Source organism: Salvelinus sp. IW2-2015, linkage group LG13 (assembly GCF_002910315.2).
Source record: "Salvelinus sp. IW2-2015 linkage group LG13, ASM291031v2, whole genome shotgun sequence".
NCBI classification, from domain to species: domain Eukaryota; kingdom Metazoa; phylum Chordata; class Actinopteri; order Salmoniformes; family Salmonidae; genus Salvelinus; species Salvelinus sp. IW2-2015.
In genome coordinates this window covers 9,483,159-9,501,982 of record NC_036853.1, presented here as the reverse complement: position 1 = coordinate 9,501,982, position 18,824 = coordinate 9,483,159, and the positions used below count along the sequence as shown (strand labels likewise).

The 18,824-nt window shown below is 40.9% G+C and overlaps 1 protein-coding gene across 3 annotated transcripts; it reads left to right on the top strand.

The window, feature by feature from the left end:
- Positions 1–4,883: 4,883 nt before the first annotated feature.
- Positions 4,884–18,650, top strand: LOC111971584 (homeobox protein DBX2-like). 3 transcript variants are annotated; one of them, XM_023998427.2, is made up of 5 exons: positions 4,884–5,053; positions 5,158–5,510; positions 7,767–7,856; positions 17,247–17,431; positions 18,029–18,650. In XM_023998427.2, the coding sequence occupies exons 2-5, from the start codon at positions 5,219–5,221 to the stop codon at positions 18,296–18,298; spliced, it is 837 nt and encodes a 278-aa protein (XP_023854195.1). In that variant the 5' UTR covers positions 4,884–5,053; positions 5,158–5,218; the 3' UTR covers positions 18,299–18,650. The 3 variants fall into 3 exon arrangements, with proteins under 3 accessions (XP_023854195.1, XP_023854194.1, XP_070302217.1); XM_023998426.2 differs by having other exon boundaries at positions 4,885–5,510; XM_070446116.1 differs by lacking the exons at positions 4,884–5,053; positions 5,158–5,510; positions 7,767–7,856 and adding exons at positions 12,887–13,392; positions 14,587–14,676.
- The last annotated feature ends 174 nt before the right edge of the window (positions 18,651–18,824 follow it).

Here is an 18,824-nt window from a genome sequence, read left to right as displayed (position 1 = left end):
ATATCTCCCTCACTAACTTTAAGCACCAGCTGTCAGAGCAGCTCACAGATCAATGCACCTGTTCATAGCCCATCTGTAAATAGCCCATCCAACTACCACATCCCCATACTGTTATTTATTTATTATTTATTTGCACCCCAGTATCTCTACTTGCACATTCGTCTTCTGCACATCTATCACTCCAGTGTTTAATTGCTATATTGTAATTATTTCGCCACTATGGCCTATTTATTGCCTTACCTCCCTTATCCTACCTCATTTGCACACACTGTATATAGACATTTTCTATTGTATTATTGACTGTATGTTTGTTTATTCCATGTGTAACTCTGTGTTGTTGTTTGTGTCGCACTGCTTTGCTTTATCTTGGCCAGGTCGCAGTTGTAAATGAGAACTTGTTCTCAACTAGCCTACCTGGTTAAATAAAGGTGATAAAAAAAAGTGTTTTAAATGATGGGTGTATGTACAGTATGTACTTAGATGACAGATTCAATTAATTCAGAACAATGACTGCAGCTTCAAAACCACACATGTCAGTATTTATTCAGCATGGGGTTATATTTTATTTATCTTATTCGTGGGTCTTGTAATGGCTTAGCTTTGCAGTGTTACTGCAGTGCAGTGCCTGCCTGCCTCCCCTCCTCTGGCTTCCATTGTGTGGGTGTGCACAGAGCTCGCTCCCTGGCCCTCACACTGAAAGGCCCCGACCATTCATCCTCCACACTGAAGCTCATTAGAACTCTATAGAAGCACAATTGTGAGCCCCACATTAGACACTTCCTCGCTGCTGCCCCAGACACCACACAAAGTGCCAGTTTGCTGCTAAGCTAAGCGCATTGTCTTCTGATTCATAGAGTCTGGACCTCCATTCATGATATTAAGTTTGAGTGGTGGAATATCAATTGAGTGTGCAATGGCCCAGTATATTTTTTAGAGACCAGGGACAGAAAGGGGCTCAGCTGGTCTGCACAGTGCTGGATCTCAACAGGACCATTGTGGAGCTCTGAATGGGGGACCCCGCTTTTTCTCTCCAATAGAGAGCAGAATGGACATCAAATGAATTCACAGGAACTTGTTTTCAGGGTATTTTCAAGAGCCGCAATCCCAATGTCTCAATTATACCTCCTTCCCTTGGAATGCTACCTTGGAATCGGTCCCATTAACAAGTTGTGAATCCTAACGATGCTTTTCATGCCAAATATCAAGTCTTACAAGATTACAATCCATGTACAATCCATTTGTTGATAAGCACAGTCAATATCATCAAGGAAATAATCATTGTTGTTAATTAGCAGAGGCATAGCCTTTTACCCCCTAGATTTATCCAATGCGTTCAACACAGTTGATCATGAAATATTATTTGCTAAATTACATTATTACGGTTTTCATGATCTTATATAATTATGTTTATGATAGAGAACAATTTGTATATGCAAATGGTTGTGCACCTACCAGGGCCAGGATATTCTGTGGCATTCCACAGGGTTCGATCCTTAGACCTGTGTTATTCCTAATCTATATCAATGACCCATTCTCTTTGCTGATGATACCAACTTGGTTTTATCACACAAGAATTTCGATTCACTAATCAATGAAGCCAACTGAGGCATGACCAAGTTTTCTGAATGGTTCCATATAATCAAATTATCTTGAAATGTAAAAAAGAATACAACTTCGTTGTATTCACTGGTAAGAATAAGAAAGAAAAAAATGTAAGAATCTCAATTGGTGGGAATGAAATGGACCAGGTTTAATTCACTAGATTCCTAGGTGCTGTAGATGATGAAAAGTTATCCTGGAAAAAGCATATGCAGCAAATTTGTATCATCAGAAAGATTAGTGGATTAACATCAGCCTTGCTTCCTAACACTATACTACAGCTTAAGTTACCCATATCTCATTTACTGCAATATTGTCTGGGCTATTACACATGCGTCCTACCTACACAAACGACTCATCACACAGAAGACATTTGCTGGACTAGCCACCTCCTCTAACTACTTGGCTCCATCTGCCCCTCTGTTTAAGAAACTCAATATATTGTCCATTAATATACTCCATGAACCTTCATCTACAAATACATATACCTCCCAGACAGCCTATCTAAACTTTCAATGGATTCTACCAAGTTAATTCCCAAAACCATGCATACAACACATGGCACTGCAATAACCTTCACTCTTCCGTCTGCCGCACCTCCACATTGCTCTAGCTAGCAGATACAGAGGTTCCATACTCTGGAATTCCTATCTTCACATTGACAAAACGTCATCATCACTCAATAACTTCAAGTGAAGACTAGGGGTCAGCCTGATGATCCAAACTACCCAGTAGTCTCCTCCATGTAGCCTAGCTCTCACTAACACACACACATGCACACATACACATAATCAAACATGTTTTTTCTTGTATATTCAGTATACTATCAACATTTGTAATTAGTATTCTTTGTTTAACTGATTGAACAATCTTTTTTTTTTACTAATAGTTGTATATTGTTTTTTGTGGTGTGGTTTTCAAGCCCTTTTGGGTTTCCAACCTCACCTGCACACCCGTTTTTTATCTGTACTGTTTTGTCTTTAACTTGTTTTCTTTGGTGCAAATATATTAAACCTAAAACCCCCAAACCCAAAAAAGAACAAATTGTTTATCCCTTAAACTGAACAATCTTAAACACATTGCAGACAAAAACAACATTGCACTCATCTTGCAGGCAGTATCATCAGAGATGCAGCTTATTGTACTCTATGATTTTTTAATTTGCAATGTTTACTTATTTAGAGATAAATAGTCCCACACTGCTGCCTGTGGCTCACTGTGTCATGAACAAATGGTTCCTGTTGGCAACAGACAAAAGCCTAGGGCAGTATCACAAACAGCGGCCAATGTGGAGCATGTAAACAGGCATTATGTACACACAGAGGTAGATAGCACAGCCTGAGCCCACTAACACCCCTCAAACAAGACACCACAGTCGCTTTTTCCACCAGTCTGGAGAATATAAAACCTCAAATCTGATTACAAGCAACCTTTGGCTCCCTGGCGGCCAGACAATGGGCCTGGCTGTCTGGGGCATTTTCCATGCCCAGCATGAGGTGTCCCCCGAACCGTGCACACCCTCGCCTCGCTTTGCCTGGACATGCTTGTTTACTGTTCCACAATTTAATTTCCTCCTTTCCCCCAGCTCCTCTATTATGAGGCTGAGTATCATTAGCCGGAGCAGTCAGCTCAGGGTTATATGGTTACACATGATGCCAGCCACCCATTGGCTAATATATACCACACACGCACACACGCACTCACGCATACACCCCCCCCCACACACACACAAACATACACATATAAAATCATGCTCCACACATATCACAACTATTGCCAATACTGCAAAATGTAAACACTTGCCCCCCAATCCCCCCTTCCCCAAAACACGTGTAAATATTGCACTATAAATTGTGCCTTCCTGTATTATACTTATTCTAAAATGTCTAGTCTATTCTACTGAACCATTTACTTTATGTTCATATTCTCATCTTTTATTATTTCTTGCTGTATTTGCATTGTCGAGAAGGAACCTGCAAGTAAACATTTAATTGGACAGTGTATACAGTACTATACCATGTATATCCTGTAAAGCTTCAACTGTGCCTCTGAAATTCAATAAATCTATAACAACAAACCCGGGTTCGAGTTCCAGTTCGGCTTCCCCTGAATCAGTGGAGGCTGCTGACGGGAGGACGGCTGGAAACCATGTTTTTGATGTATTTGATACCATTCCTCTCATTCCTCTCCAGCCATTACCAAGAGCCTGTCCTCCCCAATTAAGGTGCCAACAACCTCCTGTGCCCTGAATTTGTTGTAGTATTATATACAGCTGCTTCTCACATAACCAATACTATTTCAACTACACAGTTCTATCAATGTTTACCTCTTACATTGTCTCTCACTTTCGTCCACATCAGACCCTAACGTTAACTGCTGTAGATCCTTCACAGCTTTTTTGTGCATATTTCTGTCAAGCTGGACGGAAGGTATTTTTAAAACAGACGGAATCGATTCTCTATCTCAAGTAGGAACCAATAGGCCTGTCAAGTCTGTGAGTGACAAACCATAGCAGGCCAACCAAGTCACTAAAAAGAGGAGGAAAGTGGTGGGAGAATACCACTTAGACCATTACAGAGGCAATCTGAAAGACGTATTAATTTGGTTTGAATTCATAGAGTAAAAAATGAAATATGAATGACCTGATGAATCGGTCATTCACAACATTCGTATTCTGTATCTGGTGGTCAATTAAAGTTAAGTGTAATTGCGATCAAATTCCGTTCTTGACCAAAACATTTAATTTAAAAAATGTAATAGATATTTAAATTCTACGTCAAATTTGCACAGTATTACTCTTTCAGAATAATTATAAAATGATTAACTCTTGAAAAGTAAAGACATGAGAAGGCAATGTACAGGATCACATTCTTTGTTGGAATTCACTTTTTTTCTAGTTCTGTTATCTTGCATCAAAATGAATACGTAAACAGTGACCTAGATCAAACCAAACCAAATAATATGATTATGCATTGTGTGCACAAATGAGCTGCAAACTATTTAATTTTCATGCCTTTCTATGGGACACAATGGCTGCTCTAAGGTAGCTGCAGAAAAGAGAAAACTATTTACTGCAGGACTGAGAAATATGCTTGGTGCACGTTAAACTTTGGCCAGCAGTCGGGTGTCTATCATTTAATAGGCAAGTTGACATAATGAATGGAGACGGACCACCCTTCTGCCACTCCAGAATGCACCCAGTCTTATCTGAATTGAGAATCACATTAGAGCCTCTTAGCCAATCACGCGGTAGCTCTGGAGCAAAGTGCAGACCCTGGAGGAGAAGAGAAGGAGAAGAGAAGAAGAGAGAGAGAGAGAGCTTTTCTTTTCCTGGGACTTTAATGAAGTTGGCCCTGGTCTAGGGAGTCTTGGAGGGATTATATCTCAAATTTGTGTCTCTTCTGTCACTTGGCTCTGTGACTGCTGAGACTAATGGGCTGTGCTGTGCTGTGAGGTGAGTGAAAGGGAAAGGGAAAGGGGGATACCTAGTCAGTTGTACAACTGAATGCCTTCAACTGAAATGTGTATTCCGCATTTAACCCAACCCCTCTGAATCAGAGAGGTGTGGGGGTTTCCTTAATCGGGTGAGGGAGCGTTCCTTAGGGTCACAGTGAACAGGATGATCGGTGGTCAGAAGGAGAATATGGCGGCAGGATCACCTCCTACTCATCCAGGCTTTGGCATCTCTGGGAAGAGCTTCCTCATAGACAACCTTCTGCGCTCGGCAGGGCCATCCTTTTCCTCATCCTCTTCCTCGCCCACCTTAGGTGGACCAACAAGTGGGCTCTTCAAGGGGCCCTCGACCGGCCCCTACAGGAGCACCTGGGGCACTCAGCATGTTGTCTATGAGGGCCAGAGTAAAAACTGTGAACGAGTCAAAGACAGAGGGCTTCCTCCTCATCCACACTCAGGTACAATGGTATATAATACACCACATGATGATATTATTATATTATATTAGTGATTGTGAGATCTAATGTGTAGGCCCTTGAAACCAGACATGGGGGAAATGTGATTTGATTTTATATATATATTTATAAAAAATGTATGTGCTTTATATTTGACAAAACCAGTTGTTTCGACTCTCCCTCATGTCAAAATACATGCAACATGATTTGAAACCTTTAGAATCAGTCGAACTAAAGCACATTTTCAGAAAATACTTATTGTTCAGAACAAATCCTATTTATATAGATTTGTCATTAAAAAGACACTGTAAGCAAGTGTGACCTCTTCATCCTATCAACGTATTCTCCCATGCCTTCAGTTCACAATGTCTGAAAAGTATATCAGATACAAACTCCATTTGATATACTGCCATTTAGGTAACACTTTATTTGGATAGTCCATCTGCAGATGCTCTATAGACTATTAGTAATATTTCAACTAACTATCTACTAACCCTAGCCCTAATCCTTATTCTAACCCTAAACGTAACCCTTACCCTAGCCCTAACCCTAACCTTAATCTTTGTTCTAAACCTAACCCTAACCATAAACTTAGCCAGCAGTTGTTTATCAACAGATCATTTTGTTGATAGTATGACCGTCTGTAGAGCATCTACAGATGGACTATCCAGAAAATAAAGTGTGACTGACATTTTCTTTATGTGTTTTACTTTCAATAATAAAGTAAATACAATTCTAAAACATTAGAAACTTCATCTGCAGGTTATAATGTATATTTACTACAAATAAGAACCATTCTAAAAGATAACACGTAGTAGTTATACACATGACAATTATGAAAGTCAGAGTCATTTTTTAAAACTTTTTAGTTGCTCCTCTAATGTTTACCATTTGACTACCCAAAACATGCAATATGTAATATTTGTATTGAATGAATAGATTTTGGCACAGAGAAATGTACATGCTTACACACCACATGTCGTAAATGTATCTCATACCAGCTTCCATCTCAAATCAAATCAAATTGTATTGGTGGCATACACATATTTAGCAGATGTTATCACGGGTGCAGCGAAATGCTTATGTTCCTGCAGCAGTGCATTAATACCTGACAATACAAAACAATACACACAATACACACAAAGAAAAATAAAATAAATATGATGGTGTGTATAGACATAATGGCCAGTATATGAATAGAAAAGGTGTGTACAGCAGAGGTTTTATAGGATAGGCCTTGACTAGAATACAGTATTGTAATGAAACAGGCAGGGAGCGGGTCTCGAACCCTCGACCTTCTAGCCCGAAGTCTGGCGCGCTATCGACTGTGCCGCAAAAGCATGCTCGTGCGGCAGAGTCGATTTCCGCGCTTATAAACCCAGGGTCGTTACAGTATATACACTGAGTGTACAAAACATTAGGAACACTTTCCTAATATTGAGTTGCAGCCCTTTTGCCCTCAGAACAGCCTCAATTCGTTGGGGCATAGACTTTATAAGATGTCGAATGCATTCCACGAGGATGCTGGCCCATGTTGAATACAATGCTTCCCACTATTGTGTCAAGTTGGCTGGATACAGTGTTCCAGTTCTTGACTCACTCAAACCGGTGCACCTGGCACCTACTACCATACCCTGTTCAAAGGCACTTAAATCTTTTGTCTTGCCCATTCATGCTCTGAATGGCACACATACATACACAATCCATGTCTCAGTTGTCTCAAGGCTTAAAAATACCTCTTTAACCTGTCTCCTCACCTTCATCTACTCTGACTAAAGTGGATTTAAGGGATCATGGCTTTCACCTGGATTCACCTGGTTAGACTACGTCATGGAAAGAGCAGGTGTTCCTAATGTTTTGTACACTCAGTTTACATATAAAGTGGGTAGCATCCACCAGTAGTTATAAAGTGAGAGAGGCACTCTTAACTGCACCATTAAGTATCTCTCCTATTTCCTTTGAGCTACTGTAGAGAATAATGGAACATGTGGGGAAAATCTACCAGGAAACTCCAGTATATAAAATCCTGTATAATTAAGTGTGCGGGGCTGGGGGTGTAATAAAACCCACTTAAAGAGATCCTGTGTTTCCTCTGAAATTCACCTTATATGTCTCTCTGCCCATGTAATTTTTTTACTTTAACTTACCCCCTCCCCTCTCTCCCCCTCTCTCCATATTGTCTATCCCTTTCCCCCTTCTTTCTCTCTCCCCCTCTCTCTATTCCTCCTTCCCCCTCTCCTCTCTCTCTTCTCTCTGCAGGCCTGTCGAGCAGTGTGTTTCTACGGGGCCCTCAGTATGTGCTGGCAGCAGTGTGCTGTGGTGGGTCCAGCCCTCCACCTGTCTTCTCCAGTGAGTGTTTAATAGTTCATCAGCGATGCCTCAGCTCCTCTCTAAGCATTAACAGCAGGGTCTCCCATATTCTCTACGGCTAATTACTGATGCAATGCCAAGGAGCTAATTCTCCACTCAACTCTCTGCACTGCTATTCATGACCATTCACGGCTATTTAGACCATTTAGGGGTGGGGAGGAGGTTGTGGAGCGGGGTGGGGGGTGCTTTTATGGCCATTAAGGCCACCATTTGGAGTCATATAGATACGCACACAGGCCCACTCAAGTGTGCAGAGCGTCTCGTCGCTGTCAGATTAGGACTGTAATAATAAGTGGTATGCCACTGTAACTGTTATTGGTCTCTGTGTGACATTCGTATTGCATCTCTGTGAGCTGAGCCTCAGCACATAGGACAGTTTGGCTGATAGTTGGTCCAACTGTGATAATTGAATCCGTGTGACCAAACTGCTAATGTTCCAACTTGCCAAAGGAGGGGATTTATTTATATAATGAGGCTCCTAAAATTATCTAGTGTAGGTTTCATGGAAAATATTTCCATGAAATCAGAATCTATATGGATTTGAATTGTGTTATGTAATTGGATTTATTGTGAAATCTGTATTAACCTTTCATAGTGAAAGTCTCATGATGAGGGCAGCATTGAGTTCTCCTAACTTCTGTCAGGGTTGTGATGCTAGTTGCTAGGTCCTTTGACTCCTGACAAGTGAGGCAGCAAATATAATCCCTCAGTAGACCCCCTGGTACCCCCCCCCCCNACACACACACACACACACACACACACACACACACACACACACACACACACGTCAGAAACTGCTACTTACTGTCTGTAATAGTGACTCAGTCACATCAGGGTGTGCATGGCTGAGCTCCCTGCATGGTAAGCTCAAACAAATAACATTGTTCTTTGTTTACTATAATAACACATACACGTTACTGTCACATAAGTGACAGTAACGCTAAATATATGTACATTCAATTCAGTCAAAACAATGAAACCACACATTTCAGTATTTACCCACTAGGCACAAACTGGTTGAATCAACGTTGTTTCAATGTCCTTTGTCAACATATTGTGACGAGGAATTTACGCGGGGAATACATTGGATTTGAAAAAAGTAATCAACTGTTGTTTTGAGGGTGACATTTCAACCAAAGGATTATGTCATCATGGTAACCAAATTTCAACATAGACAAACCTTGCATAAAATATGTTGAAATTGTGACTTTCAGATCGTCAACGTTATATCTTCTATCAGAAAACAAGCAATAGGCTGGGCAGGTCCTCCTACTGGAGAATTGATCTACTGTATCTACAGCTACCATCTGGTCTCCCATCCAGGGTTTAACCAAGCCCAGCCCTGCAATGATATTTGTACCTGACTACTACCAATGTGCTATCTTGAGAGTGACCGTTGAGAGATCACCACTTAAAAACGAAACAGATTCACTGTTGCAAAGTCATTCCAAAGAGTAGGTATAACAAAGCAAATGAAATGTGACCATACTTTCTCACTCATATATCATCAATGATGCTATTTTATATAGTATTTGCAAAGTCATCAACAGCTTTTGTTTCAATTCAACACAGAATTCAACAAAAAAATAGACAATACAATAGGGCTAGGGTTTCAAGCTCTGGTTGATTTCAAATGTAATGATATTTAATGATATTGTTTGTGGTTGTCAACACAGACAAATGTCAACATTTGAAACATCTGCTTGGATAGTTCCATCTGTGCAACTGACTTAGTCTGTCTTTAATTCCAGTTTGTCTACATATTAATAATTGATATGTTGGATTTACGTCTCCATCTCAACCAAGAATGTAAGTTAAAGAATAGGACTAAATCACATCAAACTTTATTTAAAGCACATTTAAAGTTTGATTTGATTTAGTCCAATTTTTGTCTTTGATTTTTGGTTGAGATGGAGATGTGAAATCAACATATAAATCATTCATTTGACATTACTGTAACTATAAATATCTTCTTACGTAATCAAATAAAGCTTGCACCGTGTACTTTTAATGTATTCTCAACTGTAATCCGGGTCATTTGGTTCTGCTATTAGATGAAGTACAGTAATAACACATTCATCTGTTGTATAAATAAACGAAATATCTGACATTGTATTCCCTTTTGAACTTTGCTTTTAAATGGTTGAAGGCGCAGTGATAGACATTTGCGTGACAACTAAACCAAAAATCAGACCTAATTTTTTTTGCACTGGAATTTGGCTGTGCTTTTTAGATGGTTGAAAGCATAGTGAGAACATATTGAACATGTGTCCAACTTTTATCTAAATTAATCTAATTCTAACACCTGTTTGAGTGGGTGAATATAGGTTGTAATGTCATTGATCAACGTCTCAACCAGATATTACCCAATTATCCACGTTGAAATGACGTGGTGTGCCCACTGGGTATTCAGCGTGGGGTTATATTTGATATATCTCTTTCTCGTTGTCTTGCTATATATTACAGACTGTCATAGCTTTGCTTGGCAGTGTTCCTGCAGTGCAGTGCCTGCCTGCCTCCCCTCATCTGGGTTCCATTGTGTGGGTGTGCACAGAGCTGGCTCTGAATGGGCTTGACCATTCATCCTCCACGCTGAAGCTCATTAGAACTCTATAGAAGCACAATTGTGAGCCTCACATTAGACACTTCCTCGCTGCTGCCACAGACACCACACAAAGTGCCAGTTTGCTGCTAAGCTAAGCGCATTGTCTTCTGATTCATAGAGTCTGGCCCTCCATTCATGATATTAAGTTCGAGTGGTGGAATATCAATTGAGTGTGTAATGGCCCGGTATCTTTTTAAGAGGCCAGGGACAGAAAGGAGCTCAGCTGGTCTGCACAGTGCTGGATCTCAACAGGACCATTGTGGAGCTCTGAATGGGGGACCCCACTTTTTCCCTCCAATAGAAAGTAGAATGGACATCAAATAAATTCACATGAACTTGCTTTCAGGGTATTTTCAAGAACTGCATTCCCAATGGCTCAATTATACCTCCCTCCCTTGGAATGCTACCTACGGAGTCTGTCCCATTAACAAGTTGTGAATCCTAACGATGCTTTTCATACCAAATATCAAGTCTTACAAGATTACAAGCCACGCACAATCCGTTTGTTTATAAGTGTAGTCAAAATCATCAAGGAAATAACCCTCTTTGGTACAGAGCTGAAATGGAACAACTCAAAGAAACATGCACGTTACATCATCAGCTTCTCAAATGACACCACTCTTACACAAACAACATAGCACTCATCTTGCAGCCATTATCCTAAGAGCTGCAGTGTGCTTTATGAATGTAATACTTTGCTTTTGCAGTATCTATTTATGTGGAGATTAATCGTCTCACACTGCTGCCTGTGGCTCAGCCTGTGCTTCACTGTGTCATGAACAAATGGCTCCCTTCCGCACCAGACAAAAGCCTATGGCAGTATCACAAACAGCGGCCCATGTGGAGCATGTAAACCCGCATTAGGTACACACAGAGGTAGATAGCACAGCCTGAGCCCACTAACACCCCTCACACGAGACACCACAGTCGCTTTCTCCACTAGTCTGGGGAATATAAAACCTCAAATTTGATTACAAGCAACCTTTGGCTCCCTGGTGGCCAGACAATGGGCCCGGCTGTCTGGAGCAATTTCCATGCCCAGCATGAGGTGTCCCCCGAACCGTGCACCCCCCCTCTCCCTGCCCGGACATGCTTGTTTACTGTCCCCCAATTTTGTTTCATTTCAGTCGGCCTCCTTTTCCCCAGCTCCTCTATTATGAGGCTGAGTATCATTAGCAGGAGCAGTCAGATCAGGGTTACATGGTTACACGTGACGCCAGCCACCCATTGGCTAATATATACCACACGCAACCTCACTGTGTTTGTGTGTCTGTAGGCTTCAACTGTGCCTCTGAAATTCAATGAATGTATAACAACAGGTCTGGGTTTGAGTCCCAGTTTGGCTACTATGGAATTCGCTGCAATATTATATACAGTGATAAACTGCAGCCGCTAGTCTAATTCTTCCCACATAACCACTTAATTTGATCTTTGATATTTCAACTCCACAGTACAGTAGGAGTAGAGTCTATAGTTCTGATCTCTTACAAAGTCTCTCCCTTTCGTCCACATCAGAACCTGGCGTTAACTGCTGTAGATCCTTCACATACAGTACTGTATCAGCTTTGTGCATATTTCTGTCAAGCTGGACGGTAAGTCTTTTTTTAAACAGACAGAATCTGGCAACCGGGGGCAGAGTAATTTTCTATCTCAAGCAGGAACCAATAGGCCTGTCAAATGTGTGAGTGACAAGCCATAGTGGAGTGGTCCAAATAGTCACTGAAAAGAGGAGGGAAGTGGCTGGGGAATAGCACTTAGGACATTACAGAGGCAAACTGAAAGAGGTATTAATTGGTTTGAGTTCATAGAGTCAGAAGTTGAATATGAATGACCTGATAAGTTTGACATTTGACTAGAAAACAAAGGGGGAAAAATGTTCATTTAAATGTCAAGGATATTTCAGTTCTATGTCACACTTGGACAGTATTACACCATCAGAATAATTATACAATTATTGACTTTTGAAACATGTATTAATGAGAACGCAATGTGCAGAATCACATTCTATGTGGGAATTAACTTTTTTTTCCTCGTTGGTCGTCGTGCAACAAACTTAACACAAACGGTGACCTAGATCAAACCAAACCAAATAACATTATTATGCACTGTGTGAACGAAGCTGCAACTATTTAATTGCCTCCATGCCTTTCTATGGGACACAATGGGTGCTCTGAAGGTGGCTGCAGAAAATAGAAAACTATTTACTGCAAGACTGAGAAATACATTTGGTCCACGTTAAACTTTGGCCAGCAGTCCATTGTCTCGGGTGTCTATCATTTAATAGGCAAGTTGACATAATGAATGGAGACGGACACACCTTCTGCCACTCCAGAACGGACCCAGTCTTATCTGAATTGAGAATCACATTAGAGCCTCTTAGCCAATCACAAGGCAGCCCCGGAGCAAACTGCAGACCCTGGAGAAGAGAAGGACAGCAGAGAAGAAGAGAGTTAGAGAGAACTTTTGTTTTCCTGGTACTTTAATGAAGTTGGCCCTGTTTAGTCTTGGAGGGATTATAGCTCAGACTGGAGTCACTTGTGTTACTTGGCCCTGTGACTGCTGTGCTGTGAGGTGAGTGAGGGAGCTTTCCTTAGGGTCACATGAAGGGGATGATCGCAGGACAGAAGCAGAGCGGGAAGAAGAGCATGAATATGGCGGCAGTTTCACCTACTCACCCAGGCTTTGGGAGATCAGGGAAGAGCTTCCTCATCGACAATCTGCTGCGCTCGGCGGGGCCGTCCTCTTCCTCATCCTCGCCCAACTCAGATGGACCAACAGGTGGGTTCTTCAGGGGTCCCCTGACCGGCCACCACAGGAGAACCTGGGGCCCTCAGCATGTTGTCTACGAGGGCCAGAGTCAGAACTGTAAACGAGTCAAAGACAGGGGGCTTCCTCCTCGGTCACACTCAGGTAAAAGCCTCATATGATACAAAACATCATGATGAGTATTATGTATGCTATTCTATCATATTATTGATTGTGAGATCTAGACTGTAGATATTTGAAACCACACTTGGGGAAAATGCACGTTTCTGATTTTGTTTAGTGTATAGATTGTAACAAACTTTTTTGAATATATCTTGTCTAATGACAAAAGATGTTCTTCCCATTTGACCAAACCAGTTATTTAACATGATCTGAATCATTCAGAGTCAATCAAGTTTAGTGTATTTCCAGAAATAACATAAAACATTTTTATAAAGATGTATCATTAAAAAGCTACTTTAAGGAAGTGCAAACACTACAATATCTTACTTTATTTGTCTTTCCTGTGTTCAGTTCAGATATAATATTTATTTTTAGGAAGATAATATCAGATAAAAATGTATGCACTGTACTGGCTTTTTCTTAATTTGCTTTCTTTTTTGTAAATATAATTCTAAAACATTAGAAATTGTATTTATCAAAACGTTTACAGAAGAAGGCTCATGTTTAAGATCTATTCTAAGAAATAAGACATAACATAGCACTACACATGTAAAACATTGTGTTAATCCCAGTCAAAGCAGAATATTACAACGGCAATCAACAGTTGAAACAATAACAAAGAAATGTCCCCGCCCTTGTTTTGGTAAATAGCTGAGGGATAGGTCTGGAGAAATGTAACCACTCTCAAATTCCTAGACAGAGCTATGGATGCAAGGACTAACCGTCCATGCTATCAAATTATAGTTTTAACAAATAAGACAAGCTTATATTTTGTTTTCTGATGGGGTACAACAGTTGAACTAAGCTCATGAGACATATATAATATTCTTAAAGAATCATTGAGTGTGTATCATTAATTTATAAGTCCAAAAATGAATGTAGCAAACTACAGATTGCCCCTTTAATGACATACTGTATAACCAAATGCTGTTATGTTCTACCACATTTAATTTCACTACAGCCATTAATTTATTTTTAATACATTTCATTTCCAGACGATAATCATTTGGCTACTCAAAACATGATGTATGTAATTGTTTTTACACTGAGTGGATGGTTTAGCAGAAAAATATATATACTTCCACCACAGTTCATTCATGGATTTTCACCTGCCAGCATTTATTATACATTTACAGTGTAATTTAATGAAACTCCCTCCCACCCTCCTCTCTACAGGCCTGTTGAGCAGTGTGTTTCTACGGGGCCCTCAGTATGTGCTGGCAGCAGTGTGCTGTGGTGGGTCCAGCCCTCCGTCTGTCTTCTCCGGTGAGTGTTTTATGCTTCATCAGCGATGCCTCAGCTCCTCTCTAAGCATTAGCAGCAGGGTTTCCTATACTCTCTACGGCTAATTACTGATGCAATGCCAGGGAGCTCATTCTCCACTCAACTCTCTGCACTGCTATTCATGACCATTCACAGCTATTTAGACCCAGGGAGTAGGGTGGGGAGGAGGTTATGGAGCGGTGGTGGGGGGGCTTTTATGGCCGTAGAGGCCTCCATTTGCACTCATATAGATACACACACCGACTCACTCAAATATGCAGAGCTAATAAACATTTTGTCTCTGTCAGATTAGGACTGTAATGATCAGTGAGATGCCACTGTAACAGTCTGTTATTGGTCTCGGTGTGACATTTTTATTGCCTCTCAGTGGCATTGAGCTCAGCCTCAGCAAAAAGGAACGCTTGGCTGATAGTTGATCCAACTGTGATAATTGGTCCAGTCTGAGGAAACTGTTTATGATCCTGCCAAAGGAAGGGATTGTTTGTGTTTATAATGATGCTCTTAAGATGATTTCCTGTAGCTGATTATCTGAAAAATGTAGATCAAACCAGAATCTATATCCCCTGGAATATGGATCTGAATTATATTATGTAATTGCATTTGTTGCGAAGTCTGTACTAACCTTTTCATAGGGAACGTCTCATTATGTGGACAACATCGATTTATCCTAACTTCTGTCAGGGTTGTGATGCTAGTTGCTAAGTCCTGTGACTTCTGACAAGTGAGGCAGCAAATAGCATCCCTCAGTAAATACCCCCTGGTCCCTCTTAGTGGGCTGACACTTTCCCACAGTGCCCAGCAACAGGACAATGCCATGCCCGGCCGTGACCAATCGGCACTTTCACTCCACCATCCACACGCGACCCCGCTGCAATTTTTCCCCGCAGCAATGAATTCTGCGAAGCACAAAAACACAGAAAACACAGCCATTCCTCTGCAGAAAGGGGGCTGTGCCCGGGAACAGCCCACTAACCCTTTGTGTGGCCAAAGAACCCAGTTTCCCGACTCCCTCCTTTCTCCTGTCAACTCACTCTCATTCCTGGCCATTTACAGTCCCCTGACTGGAACATAAAACACTCAATGAAAGTGTATAGACTTATTCGAGCTCATCTTCCCATAGAACCGGGCCCATACCTGCAAGATAAAATATTTAGTGAGGAACGCTGAGCCAGCGAGTAGTGTCCTTTCAATGAACAGCCTTTGTGGCAGGACCTTCAGGGTTGTGCGCTCAGACCATGAAGCCCTTGGGAGTGACCTGTTAAAACTCCATTTATGTGATAGCCATTGAGGCCTGAGGAGCGCATCTAACCGGTTACTCGCACACCAGAGGTGGTCTGTGTGCAGATTTGTCGTACAGATTAAAAAGGCATTGCTCAATGGGATTTGGTCAAATGTTCCACTTGACTCTTGTTGTGCGTGAGTCAGGCAGTGTGGGATTGCTCTTCACCAAATCTCTTTCTCCTCTGTGAAAATGGGTCTCCATTCTCTCTTTAGTCACCCCCATTTTGTTAAATTAGACAGATTGATGCAAAGTAAGTAGTGGAGAGTAAGTGTGTATAAGATTGACGGAAAATGGACACAACCCATGTAGATAGTGAGTGACGAAGTGAGCCAGCCTTTTACACTGACCAAAACGTGTTGGTCCCATGTTGTTTGAACGAGTGTGCAATTGACATGCTGACTGCAGCAATGTCCACAGAGCTGTTGCCAGAGAATTGAATGTTCATTTCTCTACCACATGCCGTCTACAATGTAATTTTAGAGAATTTGGCAGTACGCCCAACCGCCATCACAACCGCAGACTACGTGTATGGAGTCGGGTGGGCGAGTGGTTTGCTGACGTCATTGTTGGGAACCGAGTGCCCCATGGTGGCGGTGGGGTTATGGTATGGGCAGGCATAAGCTACTGACAACAAACATAATTGCATTTTATCGATGGCAATTTGAATGCACAAAAATATTGTGACGAGATCCTGAGGCTCATGGTGAGGCCCATTTTTTTTAAGGTAACTGTGATCAACAGATGCATATCTGTATTCCCAGTCATGTGAAATCCATAGATTAAGGCCAAATTCATTTTTTTAAATTGACTGATTAACTGATATGAACTGTAACTCAGTAAAATCGTAGAATTTTTTTATATAATCAGTATAAGGATGTATTCAGTGCTTTGGACTGGACTGGATATGATAGCCAGAGTAATAATGCATTTGAATACCAAAATGCCCATTCATTAATTAGGATGATTTTCTATTTCAGTCCACTTGATGTGGGAATATACAGTAATACATTTGTCTTGTGTATTAAAATACTTTCTTGTTATTGACTTCGTTCACATTACATCCATTTCCATATTAAAATATTGGTACTTGTATCTAGTAGGGCAATGTTCCATTGCATTCATGCAACAGAGAACATATGTCAATGAAAATGAATTTACTCATCCATAATAACCCAATGCAAAAAAATGACATTTGCCTTTCCTCAAGTCAGGTTATTTTTAGTTGGAATACAAACATTAATATGAATGATTCTGACCTCTGACCTTCCAGAGGGAGCCTATATTCCGATGTGGTCCCCGGATACGAGCCCCAAATCCCGGCGAGGGATCCTGAGGAGGGCGGTGTTCTCGGATGAGCAGAGGAAGGAGCTGGAGAAAACGTTCAAAAGACAGAAATACATCAGCAAGACAGACAGAAACAAACTGGCAGCAGAACTCAGCCTGAAGGAATCCCAGGTAGGATACCATATACTGTATCTACAGTCTAGGTTGGAGGTCACCATTACAACCCCACCTCACCTCTTCATTGAATGCAAACACATCTTACTGGGTCTGGGTGCTCCAGCCTAGATTTAGTAAATATCTAGAGTCACTTCTATTGTAAATGTCCCTCATCTTAAAATGTTATTACAATACTGCTATCACTACTGTGATAATTGTAAGAAGTAGACCAAGATGTCATACCCTCTAAGCTTTTGTCTAAAGAACGGAGAAAGTGGTCAACATTTCAGTTGTAGTTGAGGTGGTTACTAAAACAGCTGTAATGTTTGATTGGAAGAAGATATTTCTGTTCTTATTTTAGATTTGAAAAGCAGAGAAGTAGACTATAATTGCATATGCTTTAAGTGTTTGTCTAAGTTAGAAAAGTATAATTGTGGCACTACTTAGAAAAGTATAATTGTGGCACTACTTAGAAAAGTTTAATTGTGGCACTTCAAACAGACTGAATAAATAGAGATAATGCTCTCTGCTGTATCATAGTCTTAGATTTGACTAAACAAAACAACTGGCACCTCAAAATGAACCTCTCACTGACCTGTGTGTCTACTGTAGGTGAAGATCTGGTTTCAGAACCGGAGAATGAAGTGGAGGAACTGTAAGGAGAAGGAGGGCCACAGCTGCCGCTCCCCCATGGAGGAGCTCATGTCCCGGGCCTGCAACCAGGAAGAGGAACACAAAGGGGCACCAGAGAGCACGGGCACGCCATCAGACAGCTCACCATCACAGCAGCAGGACACGGACACAGGAGTTGTGTCATGCAAGGAACCTGAGAAAGAGAGAAAGAGTCATGCACAGAGAAAGAGTCATGCAAGGAACCTGTGACTTTGAAACAGCTACTGAGTCCGCACAGACACACTATGACCTCTGACCCCTGAGAGGATGAGAGACTGAAAGATGGGCGTTGAGCATTGGATAAAACGACTAACACTCCATAACAAGAAAATACTTGTCATTTTAATATTGTGTGGATTGCTATTGTGTAGTAACATTTTGTAGACTGACTACAAGTGTTTTGGATACTTTATTATATCATACACTGTATATAAACACAAACTGAAGGTTAGTCAGCTACACACAACCATGTACAAATGCTTTAACATGTAAGACTGTATTCAGAATATTTATTTTACTCTTTTAACTGAAACAATTTCTGTAAATAAAATGATTCATTAAATGCTGATTTCTTCATTCCATGTTAATATTCAAGATGTTGAGTATGCAATAGTAATACAAGACAACCGTAATAAGTTATAGTATTTAAAAGCCCAATGCAGGCATTTTTATCTCAATATAAAATTATTTATGTGTAACAATTATGTACCCTACTGTTATTAATTAAAATGGTTAA